This window comes from Oncorhynchus clarkii, chromosome 9 (genome assembly GCF_045791955.1).
Source record: "Oncorhynchus clarkii lewisi isolate Uvic-CL-2024 chromosome 9, UVic_Ocla_1.0, whole genome shotgun sequence".
Taxonomy (NCBI): domain Eukaryota; kingdom Metazoa; phylum Chordata; class Actinopteri; order Salmoniformes; family Salmonidae; genus Oncorhynchus; species Oncorhynchus clarkii.
Window position 1 is genome coordinate 42,684,428 of NC_092155.1, and position 24,907 is coordinate 42,709,334.

The window sequence follows — 24,907 nt, forward strand, 5'->3', positions numbered from 1 at the left end:
GTACCGCCTGCCTCCTGAATCCATGCGTTTGACATGGGGGGAGGGGACCAGTAACTCTATGATCAACTTTGTCAATGTACCAGATAGTCATTTTTCATACTTGGGTCAACCTACTATGAACTTGTTTCATCTGAATATTTGATGAAAAACATGATTTTCACTATTCGGGACCTTTAAATAAAAGTATAAAATGAAGCACTTCCGACACCAGTGTTGTGTTGGCTCCTTAGAGTTGACCAGCTAGCCTCTTCAGTACGTTAGCTTCACAGTTAACGTCACCAGAGTTATCTTAGCCAGCTGCTGTACGTTGGTTGATGTTGGCGTGGGAAGAAGGAAACCACGACCTTCTCTCTTTCTGCTGTTTATTGACAGTTTGTTAACCACACAAAGACGGACTAGCTCCAGCACGATAACTATGTGTTCCATGCCGGGGCCATCTGTCAAGTCAATCTGACACTCAAACAATATAAGAAGAGAGCTTTCATCCGATTGGCCAGTAAGCATCAATCATAAATGTAACAAGATAGGTGGGCTTTCCACTCATAACAATACATTGTAATCTGTATTAGTCCAATGCAGACTATGGGGAACACCCATAAATGTTGATGTTGCAGGTGGTACCCTAAGGCCCTGTCAGCTTCATAAATGCAGTCGACTGCAGCGAAGTGATACCTTTGTCTGTACACTGCATCTACTGTATAATGGGTCACAGCATGCCTCGTTTTACAGTGGCACTCCAATGGATTCAACCTTTTTTTTCTGAGATGCTGCCATGGTAACGGGCAGCTTCTGGTCTTGAGTTGCAGCCACCAAAACCCTGCAGTTCTGACAAATAACCATTGGGGGCAGCAGTCTGGGGCGTTCAAAAAAGTCCAAGATGTTTGACTCTATGATCAGAAGATCTGAGATATGGAGGGGAGAACAAAGGCCAGTTGTCTCCACGGCAACACACAAAAGGGAGCGCCGCAGCATGGGGGGAATTCAACACGTTTCTGTCGGCCTGGTGATCACCGTGGTTACAAATTACAAAAATGCCTCTGTGAATTGCGCTTGGCCCAGCTCTCAGCATGGCTCTCTTTGAACTCAGTACAGGGAGACATGGCTGATATATGTACTATGACCTGCTGCCTGGCATCTGGGGCACAGCTGTTGTCCCTAATGTAGAGCCTGGGAAATCAGGACTTCCCTACAATGGCCCTAGGGGTCCAAAGATTACTGACAAGTTGGCATTAGTATTTCAAATGGTCAGTACAAACGTAGAAAGGTTTGAGGTTCATACAGTGGTAATACAGCATGGAGGGCAGGGTTGGTTGGGATGGGGGGGGGGGGGGTGCAGACTAAGAGGAGACTAGGACCCCTGAGAGGGAGACGCAGGGAGACGCTCGGAGATCCAGCCGGTGACTTCCTTGAGCACTGACGCCGCAGTCTCTGGGAGTTCATGGTGCAGGGCATGGTATGCTCCGTCATATACCTGAAAGAGAGAGAACACACACGATAAGCTCTATCTGTTACCTCTCTGTGTTCCCTATTTCTCACCCTCTCTGTTCCCCCTCTCTTTAGTGTGACAAGTGATGATGATGATGTATGGACTTGGAACAGCCAGTTAAACAAATAGAGAATGAAAAGAAAAAGAGAAGTTCAAGAGCAGATAAGATGGTGTCGATTCTAAATATACTGGCTTGTCTATATCAGTTTGTATGACTCAGTGTCTGAGCTATTCGGGTCTGTCGACATTTCTGTTTCGGCCTGTGCAGTGCTAGTCAGAGACATACACTACTGTTCAAAAGTTTGGGGTCACTTAGAAATGTCCTTGTTTTTTAAAGAAAATCACATATTTTGTCCATTAAAATAACATCAAATTGATCAGAAATACCGTGTAGATATTGTTAATGTTGTAAATGACTATTGTAGCTGGAAACGGCAGATTAAAAAAAAATGGAATATCTACATAGGCGTACAGATGCCCATTATCAGCAACCATCACTCCTGTGTTCCAATGGCACGTTGTGTTCGCTAATCCAAGTTTATCATTTTAAAAGGCTAATTGATCATCGAACCCACAAATGCTGATGCTCCAGATACTCATCTAGTCTAAAGAAGGCCAGTTTTATTGCTTCTTTAAGCAGTACAACAGTTTTCAGCTGTGCTAACATAATTGCAAAAGGGTTTTCTAATGATCAATTCGCCTTTTAAAATGATAAACAGGGATTAGCTAACACAACGTGCCATTGGAACATAGGAGTGATGGTTGCTGATAATGGGCCTCTCAAAAACAAGGACATTTCTAAGAGACCCCAAACTTTTGAACGGTAGTGTATATTTAACCATACCATATATTTATCTAAATATATTTGATCTAAATATATGGCTCTGGTGCTAGTCCCACCTTGATCTTCTTGTCCGTGCTCGGGGCCTTGTCAAACATCATCTGGGACCCTCCGATGTCACACAGCTTGTCGACGTCGCCATGGAGAAGCAAGAAGGGCCAGGTGATGGCGGGGATCACTCTCTCGATCCGCTCCGACGCGCCTATCATCTGCATGGCAAATGACACACGTACCCCACCGTGATAGATCAACTCGTCAGTGTCATATGCTTCCACCTGCAGGGTAAAGGAAGTGACTGTTGAGTGACCATTTCCCTTAGATGTTCACTGATAGTAACCCATAGGGCGCTTGGCTTTCTCAATATTGACCCATGATGTGCATACTACTGTATAGGATATGGCCTGATATATCAGATATGGTGGTGGGCCGCTGCTAAATTGTTGCCGCCTCACCAAAATAAAAACTTTCAACCTTTTTCTAAATACATTTTCGGGATAGAAAAACGCTTTCAGTGTAAACTTAAACGACTAAAACTAGACAGAAAGTACCTTCATTAGTCACGCCCCTTGACTTTTTCCACGTTTTGTTGTGTTACAGCCTGAATTTAAAATAGATTCAATTGAGATTGTGTCACTGGCCAACACACAATACCCCGTAATGTGAAAGTGGAATTGTGTTTTTCTAATATTTTTTTACAAATGAAAAGCTGAAATGTCTTAAATCAATAGGTATTCAACCCCTTTGTTATGGCAAGCCTAAATAAGTTCAGGAGTAAAAAAAATTGCATAAGTCACATAAGTGGAATGGAATTACTCAGTGTGCAATAATAGTGTATAACATGATTTTTGAATAACTACATCATCCCTGTACCCCACACAACCAAATTATCTGTAAGGTCCCTCAGTCGAGCAGTGAATTTCAAACACAGATTCCACCACAAAGACCGGCGAGGTTTGCCAATGCCTCGCAAAGAAGGACACTTATCGGTAGATGGGTAAAAATACAGAAAGCAGATATTGAATATCCCTTTGAGCATGGTGAAGTCACTAATTAAACTTTGGATGGTGTATCAATACAACCAGTCACTACAAAGATTCAGGAGACCTTCCTAACTCAGTTGCCGGAGAGGAAGGAAACAGCTCAGTGATTTCACCATAAGGCCAATGGTGACTTTAAAACAGTTACAGAGTCTAATGGCTGTGACAGTAGAAAACTGAGGACGGATCAACAACATTGTAGTTACCCCACAATACTAACCTAAGAGACAAGAGTGAAAAGGAAGCATGTACAGAATACAAATATTCCAAAATATCCATCCAGTTTGCAATAAAGTAAAGTAAAACTGCAAAATCCAACAACACATCACTGAGTATCACTCTTCATATTTTTAAGGATGGTGGTGGCTGCATCATGTTAAGCTTTCATCGCCAAGGATTAGGGAGATTTTTTTTATTACAAATCAACTGAATAGATCTAAGCACAGGCAAAATCCTAGAGGAAACTGAATTCAGTTTGCTTTCCAACAGCCCAAGGTGATAATAACATGTATTGAATCAGGGGTGTAAATACTTATGTAAATGAGATTTCTGTATTTAATTTTACTAACATTTGCTCAAATCCATTTGGAATTCAGGCTTTAACACAACAAAATGTAGAATAAGTCAAGGGTACGAATAGTTTCTGAAAGCACTGATTGTAGAAAATACAATTGATCTATATATTTTTGAATAATATAACCTTTGACACCTAGAAATCACCAAAATGAAAGCTAGACTGTCAGGGATAATCGAAAAGTCACAAAACAATGAATTTAGGAGTATTTTTGGCATGGTTGGATTACTGACAGGGCACGCAGGGGACCGACTGGGATCCCCATTGGTTTTGTATTAATGTTTGAGCATAAGAACACAGAAATAGCCATGGCAAAATGCGTGGAAGTGCAGCAAATTAGTTTTCACACTGCAACATTTTATCTCAGCTCCATGGAAACAGTTCCAGAATTGCAGGAAAATAGCTGGGGGAAAAAACATACTTTTTTTCTCTTTGTCGCCAATTCCCGACCGGTTCAAAACAGAGAGCTGGACGATCTGGATCTCAGTCAAGCCTCTATTGTGGAGCTGAGGATGCACACACACATTCCATAGACCAGACTTACCTGTGTTTGGTCCCGTGAAATCCATTTAGACTTAATCAAGCCCAGAGTGAGACTGGGCACAATGTGATTTGCGACTTTAGCCAGGAACACCTGCAGAACAAAGAGGAACAACCACAGAGATTACAAAGGCATGTAATGGGGAGCTAATACAGCTCAGGTCAGTGGTCGTTAAAGGGATTAATGGAGTGGTTAACATTGGTGACAGGCTAAATGTGAGTGGATTGGGTGCAGGTGAAACCCCAGAAATAGAATTCCTAGAACGGGCATCCCCGTTAAAGAATAGGTGGGTAATGAGTGGATAGGAAGAAAAGCCTATTTCTATGGGCAAACCCCACCTTGAAGGGCGTGGCAGACTCTGGGTTCATCCTGACCATAGGAGCGATCAGAGCCACGCCGGCAAAGTCGCTCGGTCGTGCACACGCCGTCAGAATTGAGATGGCTCCACCCTGAAGAAAAAGGAAGAGAAACGATGACGTCTTTTGTGATTTAAAGGAAAACTCCACCCAAAAACTATCATTTGGTATTTGTTTCATTAATCCATTGCTGATATCCCAAAATGTTTTTCAGGTCAGCAATGACGTTTTCAAGATCTATAACTTTCAAAATACAGAAATATAATTCAAAAGGCACTCGCACATCTGAGCTATCTTTGTCTTTACCAGCGTCGACCCTTACACTATCTTTGTCTTTACCAGCGTCGACCCTTACACTATCTTTGTCTTTACCAGCGTCGACCCTTACACTATCTTTGTCTTTACCAGCGTCGACCCTTACACTATCTTTGTCTTTACCAGCGTCGACCCTTACACTATCTTTGTCTTTACCAGCGTCGACCCTTACACTATCTTTGTCTTTACCAGCGTCGACCCTTACACTATCTTTGTCTTTACCAGCGTCGACCCTTACACTATCTTTGTCTTTACCAGCGTCGACCCTTACACTATCTTTGTCTTTACCAGCGTCGACCCTTACACTATCTTTGTCTTTACCAGCGTCGACCCTTACACTATCTTTGTCTTTACCAGCGTCGACCCTTACACTATCTTTGTCTTTACCAGCGTCGACCCTTACACTATCTTTGTCTTTACCAGCGTCGACCCTTACACTATCTTTGTCTTTACCAGCGTCGACCCTTACACTATCTTTGTCTTTACCAGCGTCGACCCTTACACTATCTTTGTCTTTACCAGCGTCGACCCTTACACTATCTTTGTCTTTACCAGCGTCGACCCTTACACTATCTTTGTCTTTACCAGCGTCGACCCTTACACTATCTTTGTTGCAGGTGTACGGTAACAATTGAATAACATGAAAGAAAAGAGAAACCCAAACCAAACATTATGAACACCTTCCTAAAATTGAGTTTCATCCCCCTCCTTAAAAGTCCTTCTTTAACCCATCTCCTCCCCTCCATCTACACTGATCGACGTTGATTTATCAAGTGACATCAATAAGGGATCGTAGCTTTCACCTGGATTCACCTGGTCTATGTCATACAAAGAGTTTTGTATACTCAGTGCATTTATGTATTTTGAAAGTAATATATCTTGAAAACTTGAGTGCTGACATGCAAAACATGTTGGGGCTATATCGACAAAACAATGGACCAACGAAACAAATATCAAAAGATCGTTTTTGGATGGAGTGTTCCTTTAAATCAAATACGCAAGGGTAAACTAATTAGGAGTTACACAACGGCTTCCTAGAATCAATCAATTTGGCACGGATAATTGTGGAGGGCTTTTGGGAGGCAAATTTGTTTGAACAGTGTTTGTCTGCCCTCTCTTTGTCAGATGTTTGAATATTCATGAGAGTGGGGGCCTCTATCGAGTGAGCCTCTAAAGAGATGGGCTGTTGAGAAAAACATTTCCCACCAGCGAATGAAATGAAAGTCAAATGCACTGAACATCGCAAACACGGCTAAATCTATATAGCGATAACCATACAATTGAATTGAATAAATGTGTCTCTATGTAGGTGATCTCTATGTCTATCTATACTAACTAATCGAGAGACCACAAACAAGTTGTTGATTGAGTAATGCTTATTCTGTTTTGTCAAATCCCATTCAGGGTTCGTTTCAGCCTGATTCAACTGTCTGGTCAAACAGTGAGTGAACTCCAGTGAATTTAGGGAATCTTCCCTGCTATTTCTGAGCTGTTATTGGAGGGTTTGATAGTGATATCGGCACCAAACGGGCCATGTTGGGTCACAGCCTTCCCATACCAAGAAAGGCTTTCTGGGGTAACGGCTCCTGACTGAAGAAGCCAAGAATGAATGGAGAGAGAGAGAGAGAAGCCTTTGGAGGGTTGGGCAGGAAGGGTGAGCGAGGGGAACAGAGGTGCTCTTTAAGGAATTGATTATACCAAGAGAGGCCTCCACCAGAAACACACACACAAGCTCATCCCCTCTTGCACTGAGGGAAAGAATACTTGCATTGTGTTGCGTCCCCTCACACTATGAAGACTCTGATTGTGGTTATGTAAGGCGCTAACATACTGACATCACATAAAGGCCTGGCACTGAAGAAGTGGGGCATGGAAGAGGGCCAGACATACAGAGCCAGGGGAGGAGAGGTGGAAGGAGGAAGGAATGGGTCAGGAAATACAGAAAGAGAGGAGGAGAAGGAGGGACGGAGGGAGGATTTGGCCAGTAAAGGAGCAAGGGTCTATATTGCTCACTAATCAGAACCGCAGTGAACGGTCAGTAGAAGAGTGGACAGTGTGGGCAAGGTTTAGCCTCGATTAGAGGGTACACTGGACTTTGTTGTTGAGTACAGTGAAGTCAGTGAGGGTCACCAGTCAATTCTGTCACGCCCTGATCTGTTTCACCTGTTCCTTGTGATTGTCTCCACCCTCTCCTCGCTTATTTTCCCCAGTGTATTTATCCCTGTGTTTCCTGTCTCTCTGTGCTAGTTCGTCTTGTATGTTTGTCAAGTCAACCAACGTGTTTAACCCGTTCTCTTTTTGATCGTCTTCACGGTTTTCACCCCTGCCTGACTCCGGACTACTTTCCTGCCTGCCTGATCATCCTGCCTGCCCTGACCTTGATTCTGCCTGCCCTTCAGAACCTTTTGGACTCTGAACTGGTTTTGACCCTTTTCCCTGTCCACAACCATTCTCTTGCCTTCCCCTATTGGATTAGTAAATACTGTAAGACTCCAACCATCTACCTCCTGTGTCTGCATCTGGGTCTCGCCTGGTGTCATGATAAATTAATCAGCTGCCAGTGCAAGTATTGCAGTAAAGGATTATTTGGGACCACATGTATCTGGACTAGCCTGTTTCTGGATTAAGATTCTCCTCTGTAATCTGAAACATGCCATTTGTGTTGACTGAGACCACAGGCTCCGGGGCTTTAATGTCGATAATAGTGGTGGTGGAATTTGCCCCTGACACAGGAAATGCCCAATATGACACTGCTCATACATTACAGTCTAATGGGTTCTAAGCATGGCTTGTTCATATACAGTTGAAGTCGGAAGTTTACATACACTTTAGCCAAATACATCTAAACTCAGTTTTTCACAATTCCTGACATTTAATCCTAGTAAAATTCCCTGTCTTAGGTCAGTTAGGTTCACCACTTTATTTTAAGAATGTGAAATGTCAGAATAATAGTAGAGTGATTAATTTCAGCTTTTATGTCTTTCATCACATTCCCAGTGGGTCAGAAGTTTACATACACTCAATTAGTATTTGGTAGCATTGCCTACATTGTTTAACTTGGGTCAAATGTTTTGGGTAGCCTTCCACAAGCTTCCCACAATAAGTTGGGTGAATTTTGGCCCATTCCTCCTGACAGAGCTGGTGTAACTGAGTCAGGTTTGTAGGCCTCCTTGCTCGCACACGCTTTTTCAGTTCTGCCCACACATTTTCAATAGGATTGAGGTCAGGGCTTTGTGATGGCCACTCCAATACCTTGACTTTGTTGTCCTTAAGCCATTTTGCCACAACTTTGGAAGTATGTTTGGGGTCATTGTCCATTTGGAAGACCCATTTGTGACCAAGCCTTAACTTACTGATGTCTTGAGATGTTGCTTCAATATATCCACATAATTTTACTCTCTCATGATGCCATCTATTTTGTGAAGTGCACCAGTCCCTCCTGCAGCAAAGCACCCCCACAACATGATGCTGCCACACCTGTGCTTCACGGTTGGGATGATGTTCTTCGGCTTGCAAGCCTCCCCCTTTTTCCTCCAAACATAACGATGGTCATTATGGCCAAACAGTTCTATTTTTGTTTCATCAGACCAGAGGACATTTCTCTAAAAAGTACAATCTTTGTCCCCATCTGCAGTTGCAAACCGTAGTCTGGCTTTTTTATGGCTGTTTTGGAGCAGTGGCTTCTTCCTTGCTGAGCGGCCTTTCAGGTTATATCGATATAGGACTTGTTTTACTGTGGATATAGATACTTTTGTACCTGTTTCCTCCAGCATCTTCACGAGGTCTTTTGCTGTTGTTCTGGGATTGATTTGCACTTTTCGCACCAAAGCACGTTCATCTCTAGGAGACAGAACGCGTCTCCTTCCTGAGTGTTATGACGGCTGCGTGGTCCCATGGTGTTTATACTTGCGTTCTATTGTTTGTACAGATGAACGTGGTACCTTCAGGTGTTTGGAAACAATTTTTTTTCTGAGGTCTTGGCTGATTTATTTTGATTTCCTCATGATGTCATCCAAAGGTACACCTCCAATTGACTCAAATTACGTCAATTAGCCTATCAGAAGCATATACAGCCATGACATCATTTTCTGGCATTTTCCAAGCTGTTTAAGGGCACAGTCAACTTAGTGTATGTTAACTTCTGACCCACTGGAATTGTGATACAGTGAGTTATAAGTTAAATAATATGTCTGTAAACAATTGTTGGAGAAATGACTTGTGTCAAAAAAGTGATCTAATTTAAACTGCATGTCAAACCTAAAGGAAGGCTGTCTAATTGTGCACAGCTGGTGGTGCATGAGAGAATCTAAAGGACGTTATCACAACGAGGATCTCGACGTGTAGGCTATAGGTGGTTTCCATTGTTCAGGCGCTTTACAGCAGAGATCAGTCACAGAACAGCAGAACAAGCAAACAGAGGCAGAGCAGCAGGGAAGGGAAATGAGGTCTGTAACGCTAAATACGTCAAATCCATTTTAAGGCCTGACTTGGCCCTGTTGGTATTTACATAGCTAGACTTTCAAAGGACACCGTTTCCCATGAGCATAGACATACGAGCTGTGATGTCAGAGCATCTGTGGTCATCTGAGTCACACCGAGTGTGTTGAACGAAGTCCTTGTATAATGTTTGTGTAATGGATATAGCCTCGAACTAACCCTGGCCCTATGACTTCTGAGAACTGTGTTGAGAGGTAAACACCATAGCCGCTGGCAATGATACAGCCTCAGTGTTTGGACAAGGAATAAACTAGAGACGGTACGGTACCATGGAGACATTTTACATTTGGGTAATTTAGCAGACGCTCTTTTCCAGAGCGACTTACAGTTGGTACATTCGTCTTAATACAGTGCGGTAGGACAACCACATACCACAGGCATAGTAAGGGCATTTCCCCTCAGTACAGTAGCTATCAGCAAAGTCAGAGCTAGTAAGAATAACAAACGTCTGAGTCAGTAAGGTGGCAAAAAAAAAAATCAAGTGCGAGTGTTAGTTCATGAATGTGACCCCAGTATTTTGACAAGGAAGATACTAGAAACCTTTATTGTTTTTTTCACTTTTGTATATTATCTACCTCACTTGCTTTGGAAATGTTAACACATGTTTCCCATGCCAATAAAGCCCCTTGAATTGAATTGAATAGAATTGAATACTAGAGAGGGTACCGTACTACAGAGTGGCCCCAGTCTTTGGTCAGCGAGCAGACTACAGAATGTACTGTACCATAGAGTGTCCGATGATGAAGATAGGCAGGTCGGGGTGTCGGCCCTTCATCAGATCAATGTGCTGGAGGGAGTCTCTGACAAACACCTGGAAGTCCTTAATATTCATCCGGTCTCCTTCACTCTGGCCATGGCCAACTGATGGAGGGAAAAAGAGATAGATATAGAAGGAAAGAATGAAAGATTTAGAGGAAGATTTAAATATATATATGAGAGGGCGAGAGATTTAGAGGGAGAGAGAGGGGGATATTTTAGAGGGAGAGAGAGAGCAAGAGAGAGAGAGATTTAGAGGGAGATAGAGAGGGGGAGATTTAGAGAGAGAGAGAGATTTAGAGGGAGAGAGAGAGGGGGAGATTTAGAGGGAGAGAGAGATGAGGACAAGGCACCATTGTAATTGACAGAGACCATAGAGAAATACATTTCCCACTCTACCCTTCATTACTCTCTGTACAGACGAGCCAGATGAGACAGAGAGGGAGAGCCATTCTCCATCTCCGTACGTGCCAATCCATCCTATGTTATCCTGCCAGCTGTCCCTCCCTCCTCCCATTACCTTCCAACACCTTGCTCTGAACATGCCGCTGAAGCTATGTGAAAGGTGCGTTGCCATGGCACCAGCTAGTTTCAACATTCAGAACATGTGCCGTTCACCCTCTCTCCCTTTCCATCCAGCAATGGGAAACATTGAGTTAAAAAAAACTATTGTCGTAGACAAAATAAAGAAAAATCTCTAACACAACATTTATTAACATTCATTCTCGTTACTGTATAATAACCCTGGGGGGGAAAAAAAATCCATGTTAGTAAGTCAAGTTTTACTTTGATACAATATGAATCATTAATGAAGATGACATTCCCAGAGGTCTCTGTTGAGTGCTGTACACTGACATTCTAGGATCTGTCACTCATTAGATCACAGGAAACACAGAGTTCCATCTCTCATTTGGCGCTGACTCTTAGAGCTGTTGCTCAACTCGACTGGGTGACACTCACTCAGTCACCGTTCCTATTCTAAACTAAAACTTACACACTGTTCTAGCGATGACAAACATATTACGCCGTGGCATCACATTTGTCTATGGTAAGATTTACACTGGTATTTTACTAGCAGTAAATGATGTGGCTGCAATGGTTAGTAGGACTTCTCCAGTATTTTTGGTGGCAATTTCTGTACCGTAAAATGAAGTGCTACCTCTGTGACTCTACTAAGAAGCGCTGCATGACAGTGATGTAGTCAAGTCACTAAAGCCTCGAGTTGCCAAGTCGAGTTGCTTTCCAACCATTTGTTTTTTAAAGTCACATTTCATTACAGTTGCACATTTGTAATGCTGAAAGGATAATACAGCCATCTAACATTTGATGTTGCAGCTAGTATGTTGAATTACGCAAAAGAGAGAGATTTTCTGACAACCAACCGGTCGAGTCCAACCGGTCGAGTCCAAGTGGTCGAGTCCAATCGCTACTTGAGTCTGAGTCAAGTCCGAGTCCTGGACTCAAGTACTACAACACCGCTGCAGCGTGCTTTGGCTCACCGTGGTCGTGCGCAAAGACGAGCAGGGACTGCTCCTTCAGGGTCTGGCCGATCTCATCATACGGCCCAGAATGCTCTCCTGCCCCATGTGCCACGAACACCAGAGCCCTGCAGGACACGAGGAAGAAGAGTGAAGTCAGACACATTTCATGCACACCTCTTGCACTATATTCAAACCCTCAGAGGGAGTGTTGCAAATTAGTTGACGAGGGCACTCAGATTATTTTTGGATTGTCGCTAATTGAGTTGGCGAGCCCTCTATCGGAAGGACGTGGTTGGGACTTGAGTCCACTCATCCAGTGACTAGATAGGGATCATATCAACAACGCTGTGAGAACATCCTCTTGATCGCCCATCGAGGGGTTTCGTCATAATAAAACATTCCACATCTTGTCTTTCAGTGAAAGCAGTTATCTGAACCGCGCCCTTGTTTGCCCACAGAGCAGCAGAGTTAACTGGAACCAGACAGAGGTTGGAATCTCCAATAACAGACACATAGCCATGGGAAAGAGTGGCGAACCAACTCAGCTTGCCAGTAAGGCTTTGGTTCCTGCTTATAACCAGTCTACAAAACTGAGTGAATCTCTCAGTCAGATGCAATTAGCCTGAACGTGTTCAGAAGAAGGAGAGTGAATGGAAGAGATTGAGAGAGATGGAACAGAGGGAGAGAGAGAAAGAGAGTAACTGTTCATCAAGCTAGATTAGTGGTTTCTCTGTTCCAGTTTCTCTCTCTCTCTCTCTCTCTCTTTCATTCTCTCGTTCTTATTTCAGAGCCTCCGGCTAGCTAGAGATTGCCATGCACTTGTTGGTTGAGGAGCCGCTCATAGTGCGCCTTTTGTGTGAACATAATGTTCCCAACACACATGGGACAGTAGGGCTTCTATAGAGCTTATCTCAGTGGATTGTGGCGAGTATATTCAGTGTCTTGGGAATGGGAGTGGGGAGTTGAAATGTTCTCTCTCCCTCTCTCTTTCTCTCCCGCTCCCTCGCTCTATCTCGCCCTCTTCCTCTCTCTCTCCAAGGAATTTGAAACCCACTTGTCTCACAGAATGTGGCTTCGACCCAAATGCTGCCTCCAGCCCGAAATAACATAACGTTTTTGACACAGCATTCAACAAGCCATCTTGGTGAGACGCAGACTGAACTCTGACTAGTCACTCTGTATGGCGTATCAGTCTGTACGTGTGTGGTCGAGGGAGGGAGCGAGGGAGCGAGGGAGCGAGCGATAGAGGTTGTGAATTGGCCAGGGCCTGAACACTGACGGTTTAATCACATTAAGAGTCTGAGCCGCTCAACACTAAAGGGTCAAAACCCTCATTTAACTGACTACAGCAGGACTGGGGACTGAGGACAGCGCAGGTGAATAATGCTACAACCAGAAGTGCCAAATGAGCATGTCTCGGTGCAGATGTCATTTCCACTTTGATCACGGAAAATGTAGAGTAATAGACAGTGAGAAAGCCAGAGAGAAGGGAAGTGAGGAAAAAAAAGCAGTAAGACAAACATTCAAGCCTGCCTTGTTTGGTAGGGAATTGTTGTAATCCTGACTCCAACATCAACATCAATAGTGTAATGACCCACTTAACTATATGCAGGCTGTGCGTGTATAATTTATAATACATCATTTGGTGGGTGTTTTTATATTTGTCATATTTCACACATGCACTGTGTGTGAGGGATAATCTACGAGGGGCTATGTGTTCTCAGGTAAATAGTGCACGACATGGAAGGAGTGGAACTGACCTCCGACAGAGTTATTATATTCCAGAGAACGCATAGAGCCCTGAGTTGTTTATCCCTTTCATACCATGGCTATAAATTGACATACTGTATTTACCGCTAGAATGTATTCATTTGCCAGTAGAAATGTGCTAACATCCACTGAAGTAGCTATCAAGTTTACTAGCTAGCTAGATAGCCACATTAGTTGCCTTGGTAACCAAAGAAACAGACTTGTTAGCATAGCTAACCAAGCCATCATCCTAGCTTGCTATTATGAAAATGGAATTCAACAATGCCAATAATGTTTTCAATTCGGCTTTTGCTTTCAAAAGCAGCTCAAATATAGAACACGTAAGAATGAATTCGTGGATCTATACCGTGCAATTACACCGTGCGTTATTTAAGCAATAAGGCCAGAGGGGGTGTGGTATATGGCCAATATACCACGGCTAAGGGCTGTTTTTAAGTACAACGCAACACAGCGTATTCAAGACTCGAACCACCCAGTTTATAAGTGTGTATTAATACGCACGTGTGAATTGGAAATGTGTTTTTTTGCATATCCCAACTCTCCCTGAGACACCCTCGGAGAGTGGGGTCACGGCCAGTGACTGCCATTATCAATGATGACCCTGGAGCAATTAGGTTTAAGTGCCTTGCTCAAGGACAGATATTTCATCTTGTCTGCTCTAGATTTTGAACAAGCAACCTTTAGGTTACTGGCCCAACGCTCTAACTCCTAGTCTGTGTGTGTGTGTGTGTGTGTGTGTGTGTGTGTGTGTGTGTGTGTGTGTGTGTGTGTGTGTGTGTGTGTGTGTGTGTGTGTGTGTGTGTGTGTGTGTGTGTGTGTGTGTGTGTGTGTGTGTGTGTGTGTGTGTGTGTGCGTGTGTGCGTGTGTGCGTGCGGAGCCAGGGCTGTAGCCAGGGTCTGAGGTTTAGTGAGGCCTAGACAGGGGGGATTGGAAATTCTTGGAGCCGGGTGGACGGTGGCTAGGTAGAGGCCTAATTGTAACAGCAGTAAGCCCCCGTTCGCAGCCCTTTCCTTGATGACAGCTTTGCACACTCTTGGCATTCTCTCATCCAGCATCACCTGGAATGCTTTTCCAACAGTCTTGAAGGAGTTCCCACATATTCTGAGTACTTGTTGGCTGCTTCTCCTTCACTCTGCGGTCCGACTCATCCCAAATAATCTCAATTGGTTTGAGGTCAGGGGATTGTGAAGGCCAGGTCATCTGATGCAGCACTCCACCACTCTAATTATTGGTAAAATAGCGCTGACACACCCTGGAGGTGTGTTGGGTCATTGCCCTGTTGGAAAACAAATGATAGTCCCACTAAGCCCAAACCAGATGGGAATGTGTATCACTGCGGAATGCTGTGGGCCTTGAATTCTAAATAAATCACAGATCGTGTCACCAGCAAAGCACCCCCACACCATAACACCTCCTCCTCCATGCTTTACGGTGGGAAATACACATGTGGAGATCATCCGTTCACCCACACCGCGTCTCACAAAGACATGGTGGTTGGGACCAAAAATCTCCAATTTGGTCTGTTCTTCTTACTGGTGTACTTTAGTGGAGGTTTCTTTGAAGTAAATTCGACCATGAATGCCTGATTCACACAGTCTCCTCTGAACAGTTGATGTTGAGACGTGTCCCTTACTTGAACTCTGTGAAGCATTTATATGGGCTGCAATTTCTGAGGCTGGTAACTCTAATGAACTTATCCTCTGCAGCAGAGGTAACTCTGCGTGTTCCATTCCTGTGGCGGTCCTCGTGAGAGCCAGTTCCATCATAGCGCTTGATAGTTTCTTCAAGTGCAGTCGCAAAAAAAATCTGTATTGACTGACCATGTTTTAAAGTAATGATGAACTGTCGTTTCTCTTTGCTTACTTGAGCTGTTCTTGCCATAATATGGACTTGGTTTTATACCAAATAGGGCCATCTTCTGTATACCTTGTCCCAACACAACTGATTGGCTCAAACGCATTAAGAAGGAAAGAAATTCCACAAATGTACTTTTAACAAGGCACACCTGTTAATTGAAATGCATTCCAGGTGACCTCATGAAGCTGGTTGTGAGAATGCCAAGAGTGTGCAATGCTGTCATCAAGAAATGGGTGGCAATTTGAAGAATCTAAAAAATAAAATATATTTTGATCTGTTTAACACTTTTTTGGTAACTACACGATTCCATGTGTTATTTGATAGTTGTGATGTTTTCACTATTATTTTACAATTTAGAAAATACTACAAATAAAGAAAAACCCTTGAATGAGTAAGCATTTTAAAACTTTTGACCGGTAGTGTATATGTTTAAAAAAAAATTTTTTTACAGAGGTCCGGACCTCGGTGCCCTCATACATTTTGTTATGTTACAGCCTGATTTTAAGATGAATTCATTTGAGTTTTTTTGTTACTGGCCTGCACACAATACCCCATAACGTCAAAGTGGAATCATGCTTTCAAAATGTTTACAAATGAATTAAAAAGGAAAAGCTGAAACGTCTTGAGTTAATAAGTATTCAAGCCCTTTGTTATGGCAAGCCTACATAAATTCAGGAGTAGAAATGTGTTTTGCAAGTCACCTAACAAGTTGCATGGACGCTGTGTGTGCAATAATAGTGTTTAATGTGATTTGTTTAATGACTACCTCATCTCTGTACCCCACACATGCAATTATCTGTAAGGTCCCTCAGTCGAGCAGTGAATTTCAAACACAGATTCAACCACAAAGACCAGGGAGGTTTTCCAATGCTTTGCAAAGAAGGGCACCTATTGGTAGATGTGTAAAAATATATAGAGCAGACATTGAATATCCTTTTGAGCATGGTGAAGTTATTAATTACATTTTGGATGGTGTATCAATGCACCCAGTCACTACAAAGATACAGGTGTCCTTCCTAACTCAGTTGCGAAGAAGGAAACCGCTCAGGGATTTCGCCATGAGGCCAATGGTGACTCTAAAACAGGATCAGAGTTTAATGGCTGTGATAGGAAAAAGGTGAGGATGGCTCAACGACATAGGAGTTACTCCACAATACTAACTTAAATGACAGAGTGAAAAGAAGGAAGCCTGTACAGGATAAAAATATACCAAAACATGCATCCTGTTTGCAACATGGCACTAAAGTAATAATGCAAAGAATGTAGCAAAGCAATTCACTTTTTGTCCTGAATACAAAGTGCTATGTTTGGGGCAAAATAACAATTTTAATATGTCAAAGGGTATGAATACTTTCTGAAGACACTGTATATAGCTACGGCCCTGTGTATACAAAGACAGCCAGGTCTCACTGGTTCACAGCCCCCAGATCATTTATTGAAAGATCTGTCAATCATTGTAAAGGTGCCCTCCCCTCTCCCGGCACCTTTCACCTACTTCTTTCTCACCAGCAGCCCCTCACTCTCTAGCCTCTAAATGCCCAGTAAGCGATGTCATCAATGGACATGTATGGCAGAAGTTGCATGCATTTGGTGTTGTAAACAGGCATTTATTTTATTCCAATCTTTAAAACCTGAGGCTGAATCTCACAGAATCTCTCGTCATAAAGGGGAGAATCCATAGGATAGCTTGTAGATATCTATACCAAATGTGCATTTTTATAGATGATGCCACCACATGAACAGAATGCCCTAAAAATATATTTCTCTCTGCTTTTCCCACCTCCATATGAGATGCCCAAACTAGCCTTCAGTCTAAACTATAGCTCATTGCTAAACAAACTACTATGAAAGTGCACTACTATTGTCACACCCTGACCATAGTTTGCTTTGTATGTTTCTATGTTTTGTTTGGTCAGGGTGTGATCTGAGTGGGCATTCTATTTTACACGTCTAGTTTGTCTATTTCTATGTTTGGCCTGATATGGTTCTCAATCAGAGGCAGGTGTTAGTCATTGTCTCTGATTGGGAACCATATTTAGGTAGCCTGTTTGGTGTTGGGTTTTGTGGGTGATTGTTCCTGTCTCTGTGTTTGCACCAGATAGGGCTGTTTAGGTTTGCGCACGTTTATTGTTTTGTTAGTCTATTCATGTATAGTTTTCTTCATTAAAGAACCATGAATAGAAACCACGCTGCACTTTGGTCCGCCTCTCCTTCAACTCAAGAAAACCGTTACAACTATAAACTGACCCACACTACTGTTAATAGAAGTAATTCAATTAGCGATTCTCTAGGTACAGATGGTGGTAATAATAACAATAACAATAAAATATGGGACTTATATAGCACCTAGACCGCGGTGAGGATGGGGGGGTACCGGTACAGAGTCAATGTATGGGGGCACAGGTTAGTCGAGGTAATTGAGGTAATATGTAAATGTAGGTAGAGTTAAAATGACTATGCATAGATAATAAACAGGGAGTAGCGCAGTGTAAAAGGGGGGGGGGGGGGGCAATGCAAATAGTCTGGGTAGGCTGTGCTTCCTTTTGTAGCCTGTAATAGTTTGCAAGTCCTGCCACATCCAACAAGTGTTGGAGCCGGTGTAGTACAATTAGTCCTGTATTGGCGCTTTGCCTGTTTGATGGTTCGTCCGAGGGCAGAGCGTTTTTATTTTATAAGCAGGTTAGAGTCCCGCTCCTTAAAAGCGGCAGCTCCACCCTTTAGCTCGGTGTGAATGTTGCCTGTGGCTTCTGGTTGGGGTATGTACGTACAGTCACTGTGGGGACGATGTCATCGATGCACTTATTGATGAAGCCAGTGACTGATGTGGTGTACTCCTCAATGCCATCGGAAGAATCCCGGAACACATTCCAGTCTGTGCTATCAAAACAGTCCTGTAGCTTAGCAACTGCGTCAGCTGACCACTTCTTTATTGACCGTGTCACTGGTGCTTCCTGCTTTAGCTTTTGCTTGTAAGCAGGAATCAGGGGGATAGAATTATGACAAATGGAGGGTGAGGGAGAGCTTTGTATGCGTCTCTGTGTGTGGAGTAAAGGTGGTCTAGATTTTATTTTTCCTCTGCTTGCACATTTAACATGCTGGTAGAAATGAGGTAAAACGGATTTAAGTTTCCCTGCATTAAATTCTCCGGCCACTAGGAGCGCCTCTGCCTCTGGATGAGCGTTTTCCTGTTTGCTTATTGCCTTATACATCTCATTGAGTGCGGTCTTAGTGCCAATATCGGGTTGTGGTGGTAAATAGACAGCTACGAAAAATATAGATATAAACTCTCTTGGTATATAGTATGGTCTACATCTTATCATGAGATACTCTACCTCAGGCGAGCAAAACCTTGAGCCTTCCTTAATATTAGATTTTGTGCACCAGCTGTTGTTTACAAGTATGCACATACCACCACCCCTTGTCTTACCGGAGGCGGCGTAAACCCCGCCAGCTGTATGTTATTCATGTCATCGTTCACCCACGACTCGGTGATACATAATATATTACAGTTTTCAATGTCCCGTTGGTAGGATATTCGTGATCACAGCTCGTCTATTGTACGTTGGCTAGTAGGACTGATGGTGGAGGCAGATTATCCACTCGCCATCGAATCCTTACAAGGCACCCCAACCTACGTCCCAGATATCTCTGTCTCTTTCTCATGCGAATCATGGGGATTTGGGCCTTGTCGAGTGTCTGAAGTAAATCCTTCATGTCCGACTTGTTAAAGAAAAAGTCTTCGTCCAGTATGAGGTGAGTAATCGCTGTCCTGATATCTAGAAGCTCTTTTCGGTCATAAGAGACGGTGTACAAAATAAATGACAAACAACTCGAAAAAACACACACAATAGCACAATTGGTTAGGAGACCGTAAAACGGCAGCCATCTCCTCCGGCGCCATTCTTATCAAGAGAATGGCACAGTGACATGTTGCAGACTGGCCTATGTGACAGGAGCTGTGTGTGTGATGCGAGACAGATTCTCAATACGCCCACAAACAAGGAACATGATCACATCACTAGTGGTAGTTTAGAAAACTAAAAAGTATCGTGGTTAAGAGCCTTGGGTCAGAAACTGAAAGGTTGCTGGTTCGAATCCCTGAGCTGATTAGGTGAAAAATCTGTTGATGTGCCCTTCTTCACTCTGCTAAATTACTCAAATGTAAAATGAAACCGAGCGAGGGTGAGTCTGTTACACTGCAGGCTCCATGGTTTGGTGTGACACTATAGTCCAGATGTTGTGTGGGCCTCTCTGTTTCCAGGGCCAACTCTCTGATGTAGTGGAGTCTGTTCCACTTTAGATGGCATGAGGGAGCAGGGGGCAAGCACAGGACTGTATAACTCCCTGAATGGAGAACATTAGGTTCTATTTTAGTTGAATCTATCACAGTCTCTAGCAGAGCATACATGTCCGGTTTTTTACACCTCACATGACATTTCATTTCACCTTGGGGTGGCCTCTGGCTCCCAGTAGCGGCAGAATAAGTGCTGTCCGTCGGCGTTGACGAAGTGCTTCAGGTCGGCGTAGGAGACACCTTGCGGAGTCCGCCGCGGAGCTTCTGGTTCGGGCATGTAGACGCCTAGGAGCCACTCTGCAGCATAAACAGGGAGAAACAGATAGTAGGTCGATGCTGTACAGATATGACAGACCAGCGAAAAGTGACCGGGACATGCAAGTGACCAAGACATTCATTGTTTGCTATTTTTCACTAATTCTCCGGCTGGCACTCAGCAGAAAGGGACTCAGCGGCTCCAAAGGAATGTTTTCAATTCGATACAGCGACATAAGTCATGGAACCATAAACCTATGTGGAAATCTCCTCTCCCCGGGTGACTGTGGTCACATTCACCCTCCACTACAACCCCCAGCTGCGCCGCAGCTGAGTTTTATGGCAATGGCGAGTGCAAATGGGTTGCCATCTAGGCTATGTTACAGTAACAACAGGCTACAGTGCAGTCAAGGTGAGTGAGTTTTTATTTCACCTTTATTTTAACAGGGAAAACATATTGAGACCTAGGTGTTCTTGTACGATATGTTAGATTAAAGAAGAAAGACAGACACAATTGTCAAGTTCAATAATTGTACAACCCCTACATACTGGGTCCAGGGAACAGCCCAGCTAGTCGATTATCTATCAAACTGGACTCCGTAACACTAGGTCTCTTTTACAAAGGTGTATATACAACACAAATGTAAGCCTACCCATTATATCCAAACGTGTACACATTAAAATACAAAAACACAGTCATGGGAATCACAAATACAACACCACAAATCAACCAGAAAAACCGTTACATTCAGACACAAATTAGGCCCCAATCAATACTTTAAATTACTGAACGGCACCAGAATATCAAGATGAAAATGTATTTTGAATTTAGTTCCAGCAATATGGTGCATTAAAACTAAAAGATGATTTACCTAGCTCAGTGGAGACCCTTGAAACCTCAATGGTTAACCAATCCTGTGAACGGTTAATCAACTCGGGTGTCTATACTTGAAGAGCATAGTTAGATAAGACAGACGTTTATGAAGAATGTAGGCTAGAATGAATGTCGTGGAAATGGGTCTGCCAGTAAAAATAGACTATTTCCTGAGGTCTAGTTTCAGCTATTGCCTAATAATAACCTACGTCAAGTTTATGTAGGCTTGTGATACCAAATGTACATTTTATCCAATGTGTGCCTTGGAATAGCCTATGAGTCAATTATCTATTGATGGCAGTGCCACTGATATAAATATTGGTAGATAGGGCCTAGATAAATTAAAGTCTCAAGGGACATGATGTGCCAGTGTCGACTCACACGACCAGCTTTGGCGCTGTCATAAGAGGCGTAAAATAGCCTACAAAAAAACTCAACCTCCCTCCCCCATTGTAGCTGTGACAAATATTTAACCAGAAATGACAGAAAACCTTTGATGTTATTTTTGAAAGGCTGAATGTGATATTTACATTGGGCCATATGGGTCCCCCGTCCACCTCAACCTCTGAATATTGTTTCAACCCAACCATGTTGCTACTTATAACAATGTAACGAAACGTGACATTTGTGTGATGTAATTGGCATACCCGTCACATTTGTCACATTGTTATAAGGAGCAATATTGTATCTGTTGAAACAGTATTCAGAGGCTGAGAATGGAAGCAATGTATGCATGACTTTTTTTAAAATGATGATAAATGTCCAAAAAAAAGTTGACCAACCTTATGTCCTGAAAGGTCTGTAAAGTTGCGCTTCCTCACAAATGGCTCTGCCTTCTCCGCGCTCTCTGCCGAGGTTGCGTGGCCGCTCGTAGGCTGAAGAATGTAGAGAGAGAGGCGTGCGCGAGGAAACATCAATAAACACGGACTGAAACCCGTTTCCCAGTGGCGGAGGCACCTTCTAGTACTAGACCTCCTCTCTATCCGCTCTGTCCTTCTGCTGAGCCCCAAATGGGGTCTCCCCGCCCCCCTCTCTCTTGCTCTCTCATTTCAATTTCTCTCTCTCTCGCTCTCTGTCTATATATATATCTTTGTTTTGTTGCATCTGTCATTCCGCATGTGTTCTGCATGTCCAGAGCAGAGCTGGTATTAGCTAGAGGTTATGGGGAAACAGATAATGGGTGAATCAAAATCAAATCAAAATCAAATCAAATGTATTTATATAGCCCTTCGTACATCAGCTGATATCTCAAAGTGCTGTACAGAAACCCAGCCTAAAGCCCCAAATATCAAACAATACAGGTGTTGAAGCACGTTGGCTAGGAAAAACTCCCTAGAAAGGCCAAAACCAAGGAAGAAACCTAGAGAAGAACCAGGCTATGAGGGGTGGCCAGTCCTCTTCTGGCTGTGCCAGGTGGAGATTATAACAGAACATGGCCAAGATGGTCAAATGTTCATAAATGACCAGCAAATAGATTATGTTTTGCCAGAGGCCAAGAATAAACAGAATGAACATTTGTTGTTAAATGTTCATGTTCAAATACTGGATTTGTCCCGTTTCAATTACAGATTGTTACGGTTGTGCAGCTCTTGAACATTAGATAGTCAGCCTTTTTTCTATGGAAATGGAATGTTCTCTCTCTTTCCCACACACATACACACACACACACACACACACACACACACACACACACACACACACACACACACACACACACAGAGAGCGAGAGAGAGGGAGAGAGAGACTCCCACACAGAGAGAGGGAGAAAGCGAAAGAGCAAGTCCTGTTAAGCGCCATACCTATTGATCGCTTGAACACCTCAATGTGGTTGTACAGGTTTTTCTAAGCAGACCCGATACTTCCACCAAGGCATGTCTTTCCAAGATATGCTGAGAAACTTGCGAGACCTGCATTTTGCTTTGACACAATTTTTTGTCTCGGTCACCATTATTAGTGAAACGTACGTTACATAGTAAGAAAACATTAGGGTACATAATGGAGAAAAGTCAAGTAATTATGATGCCCCGGAATGGTGTACATGGGTTTGGATGTGGATATTGTAGGCTAATACATGGGTAAGGATACAGAAACAGTCTTTTGTAACACTTTCTTGTGACACTGTTCCTTTAAGAGATACAGACAGCGTGCATATGGTGTTGACACTCAGAACGCTGCCTTGGGGTGGTTGAGCATGAGAAAACAACTTCCCTACACATCATGCTTCAGAATCCTGATCACAAGCTTTTAGCTACAGTACCAGTCCAAACGTTTGGACACACCTACTCATTCAAGGTTTTTTTTCTTCTTTTTACTTTGTTCTACATTGTAGAATAATAGTGAAGACATCAAAACGATGAAATAACACATAGTGATCATGTAGTAACCAAAAAAGGGTCAAACAAATCAACATATATTTTATATTTGAGATTCTTCAAAGTAGCCATCCTTTGCCATGATGACAGCTTTGCACACTTTTGGCATTCTCTCAACCAGCTTCATGAGGTAGTCACCTGGAATGTATTTCAATTAACAGGTGTGCCTTGTTAGATGTAAATGTGTGTCATTTCTTTCCTTCTTAATGTGTTTGAGCCAATCAGTTGTGTTGTGTCAAGGTACGGGATGTAATACAGAAGATAGCCCTATTTGGTAAAAGACCAAGTCCATATTATGGCAAGAACAGCTCAAATAAGCAAAGAGAAACGACAGTCCATCATTACTTTAAGACATGGTCAGTCAATAAAGAACATTTCAAGAAGTTGAAGAAGTTTCTTCAAGTGCAGTCACAAAAAACATCAAGCGCTATGATGAAACTGGCTCTCAAGAGGACCGCCACAGGAAAGCAAGACCCAGAGTTAACTCTGCTGCAGAGGAAAAGTTTACTAGAGTTAACTGCACTTCAGATTGCAGCCCAAATAAATGTTTCACAGAGTTCAAATAACAGACACATCTCAACATCAACTGTTCAGAGGAGACTGTGTGAATCAGGCATTCATGGACGAATTGCTGCAAAGAAACAACTACTAAAGGACACCAATAAGGAGATGGGACTTGCTTGGGTCAAGAAACGCGAGCATCAAACATTAGACCGGTGGAAATCTGTCCTTTGGTCTGGTAAGTCCAAATTTGGTTCCAACTGCCGTGTCTTTGTGAGATGCAGAGTAGGTGAATGGATGATCTCCCCATATGTGGTTCCCACCGTGAAGCATGGAGGAGGTGTGATGGTGTGGGGGTGCTTTGCTGGTGACAATGTTGGTGATTTATTTAGAATTCAAGGCACACTTTAACCAGCATGGCTACCACAGCATTCTGCAGCGATTCGCCATCCCATCTGGTTTGCGCTTAGTGGGACTATTTTATAACAGGACAATGACCCAAAACACACCTCCAGGCTGTGTCAGGGCTATTTGAACAAGGAGGGTGATGGAGTGCTGCATCAGATGACCTGGCCTCCACAATCACCCAATCTCAACCCAATTGTTGGGATGAGTTGGACCACAGAGTGAAGGAAAATCAGCCAACAAGTGCTCAGCATATGTGGGAACTCCTTCAAGATTGTTGGAAAAGCATTCCTGGTGAGGCTGGTTGAGAGAATGCCAAGAGTGTGCAAAGCTGTCATCAAGGCAAAGGGTGGCTACTTTGAAGAATCTAAAATCTAAAATATATTTTGATTTCTTTAATCCTTTTTTGGTTACGACATGATTCATAAGTGGTATTTCATAGCTTTTATGTCCTCACTGCTATACTGTACTACAGTAAATTAAAACTAAAACTATAAAACTATATGACACAGCACATGCAGATAATATTGAACATTCAGTCATTATTTTGATTGACACTATTATGGGCCTTTTTTTGTTTGACTACATTTCAAATTCCGTTGACCTTAACAAGGGCCTCAGGACCAGTGGAACAAAATAGTCCCATCTTTTTGAGAAACAAAAATATTACTTGTTAAACAAAATCTCTTAAAATA

General features: G+C 43.0%; 1 protein-coding gene across 2 annotated transcripts; it reads right to left on the reverse strand.

Annotated features, from left to right (window-relative positions):
• Positions 1–345: 345 nt before the first annotated feature.
• LOC139416345 (monoglyceride lipase-like) lies at positions 346–21,980 on the reverse strand. Of its 2 annotated transcripts, none has more exons than XM_071164865.1 (8): positions 21,717–21,980; positions 19,958–20,102; positions 11,903–12,009; positions 10,372–10,508; positions 4,818–4,928; positions 4,483–4,572; positions 2,387–2,602; positions 346–1,471 (listed from the first exon to the last, which is right to left on the reverse strand). In XM_071164865.1, exons 2-8 carry the CDS (start codon positions 20,080–20,082, stop codon positions 1,349–1,351), a joined length of 909 nt encoding a protein of 302 aa, XP_071020966.1. In that variant the 5' UTR covers positions 20,083–20,102; positions 21,717–21,980; the 3' UTR covers positions 346–1,348. The 2 variants fall into 2 exon arrangements, with proteins under 2 accessions (XP_071020966.1, XP_071020967.1); XM_071164866.1 differs by lacking the exon at positions 21,717–21,980 and adding an exon at positions 20,933–21,070.
• Between the last annotated feature and the right edge of the window lie 2,927 nt (positions 21,981–24,907).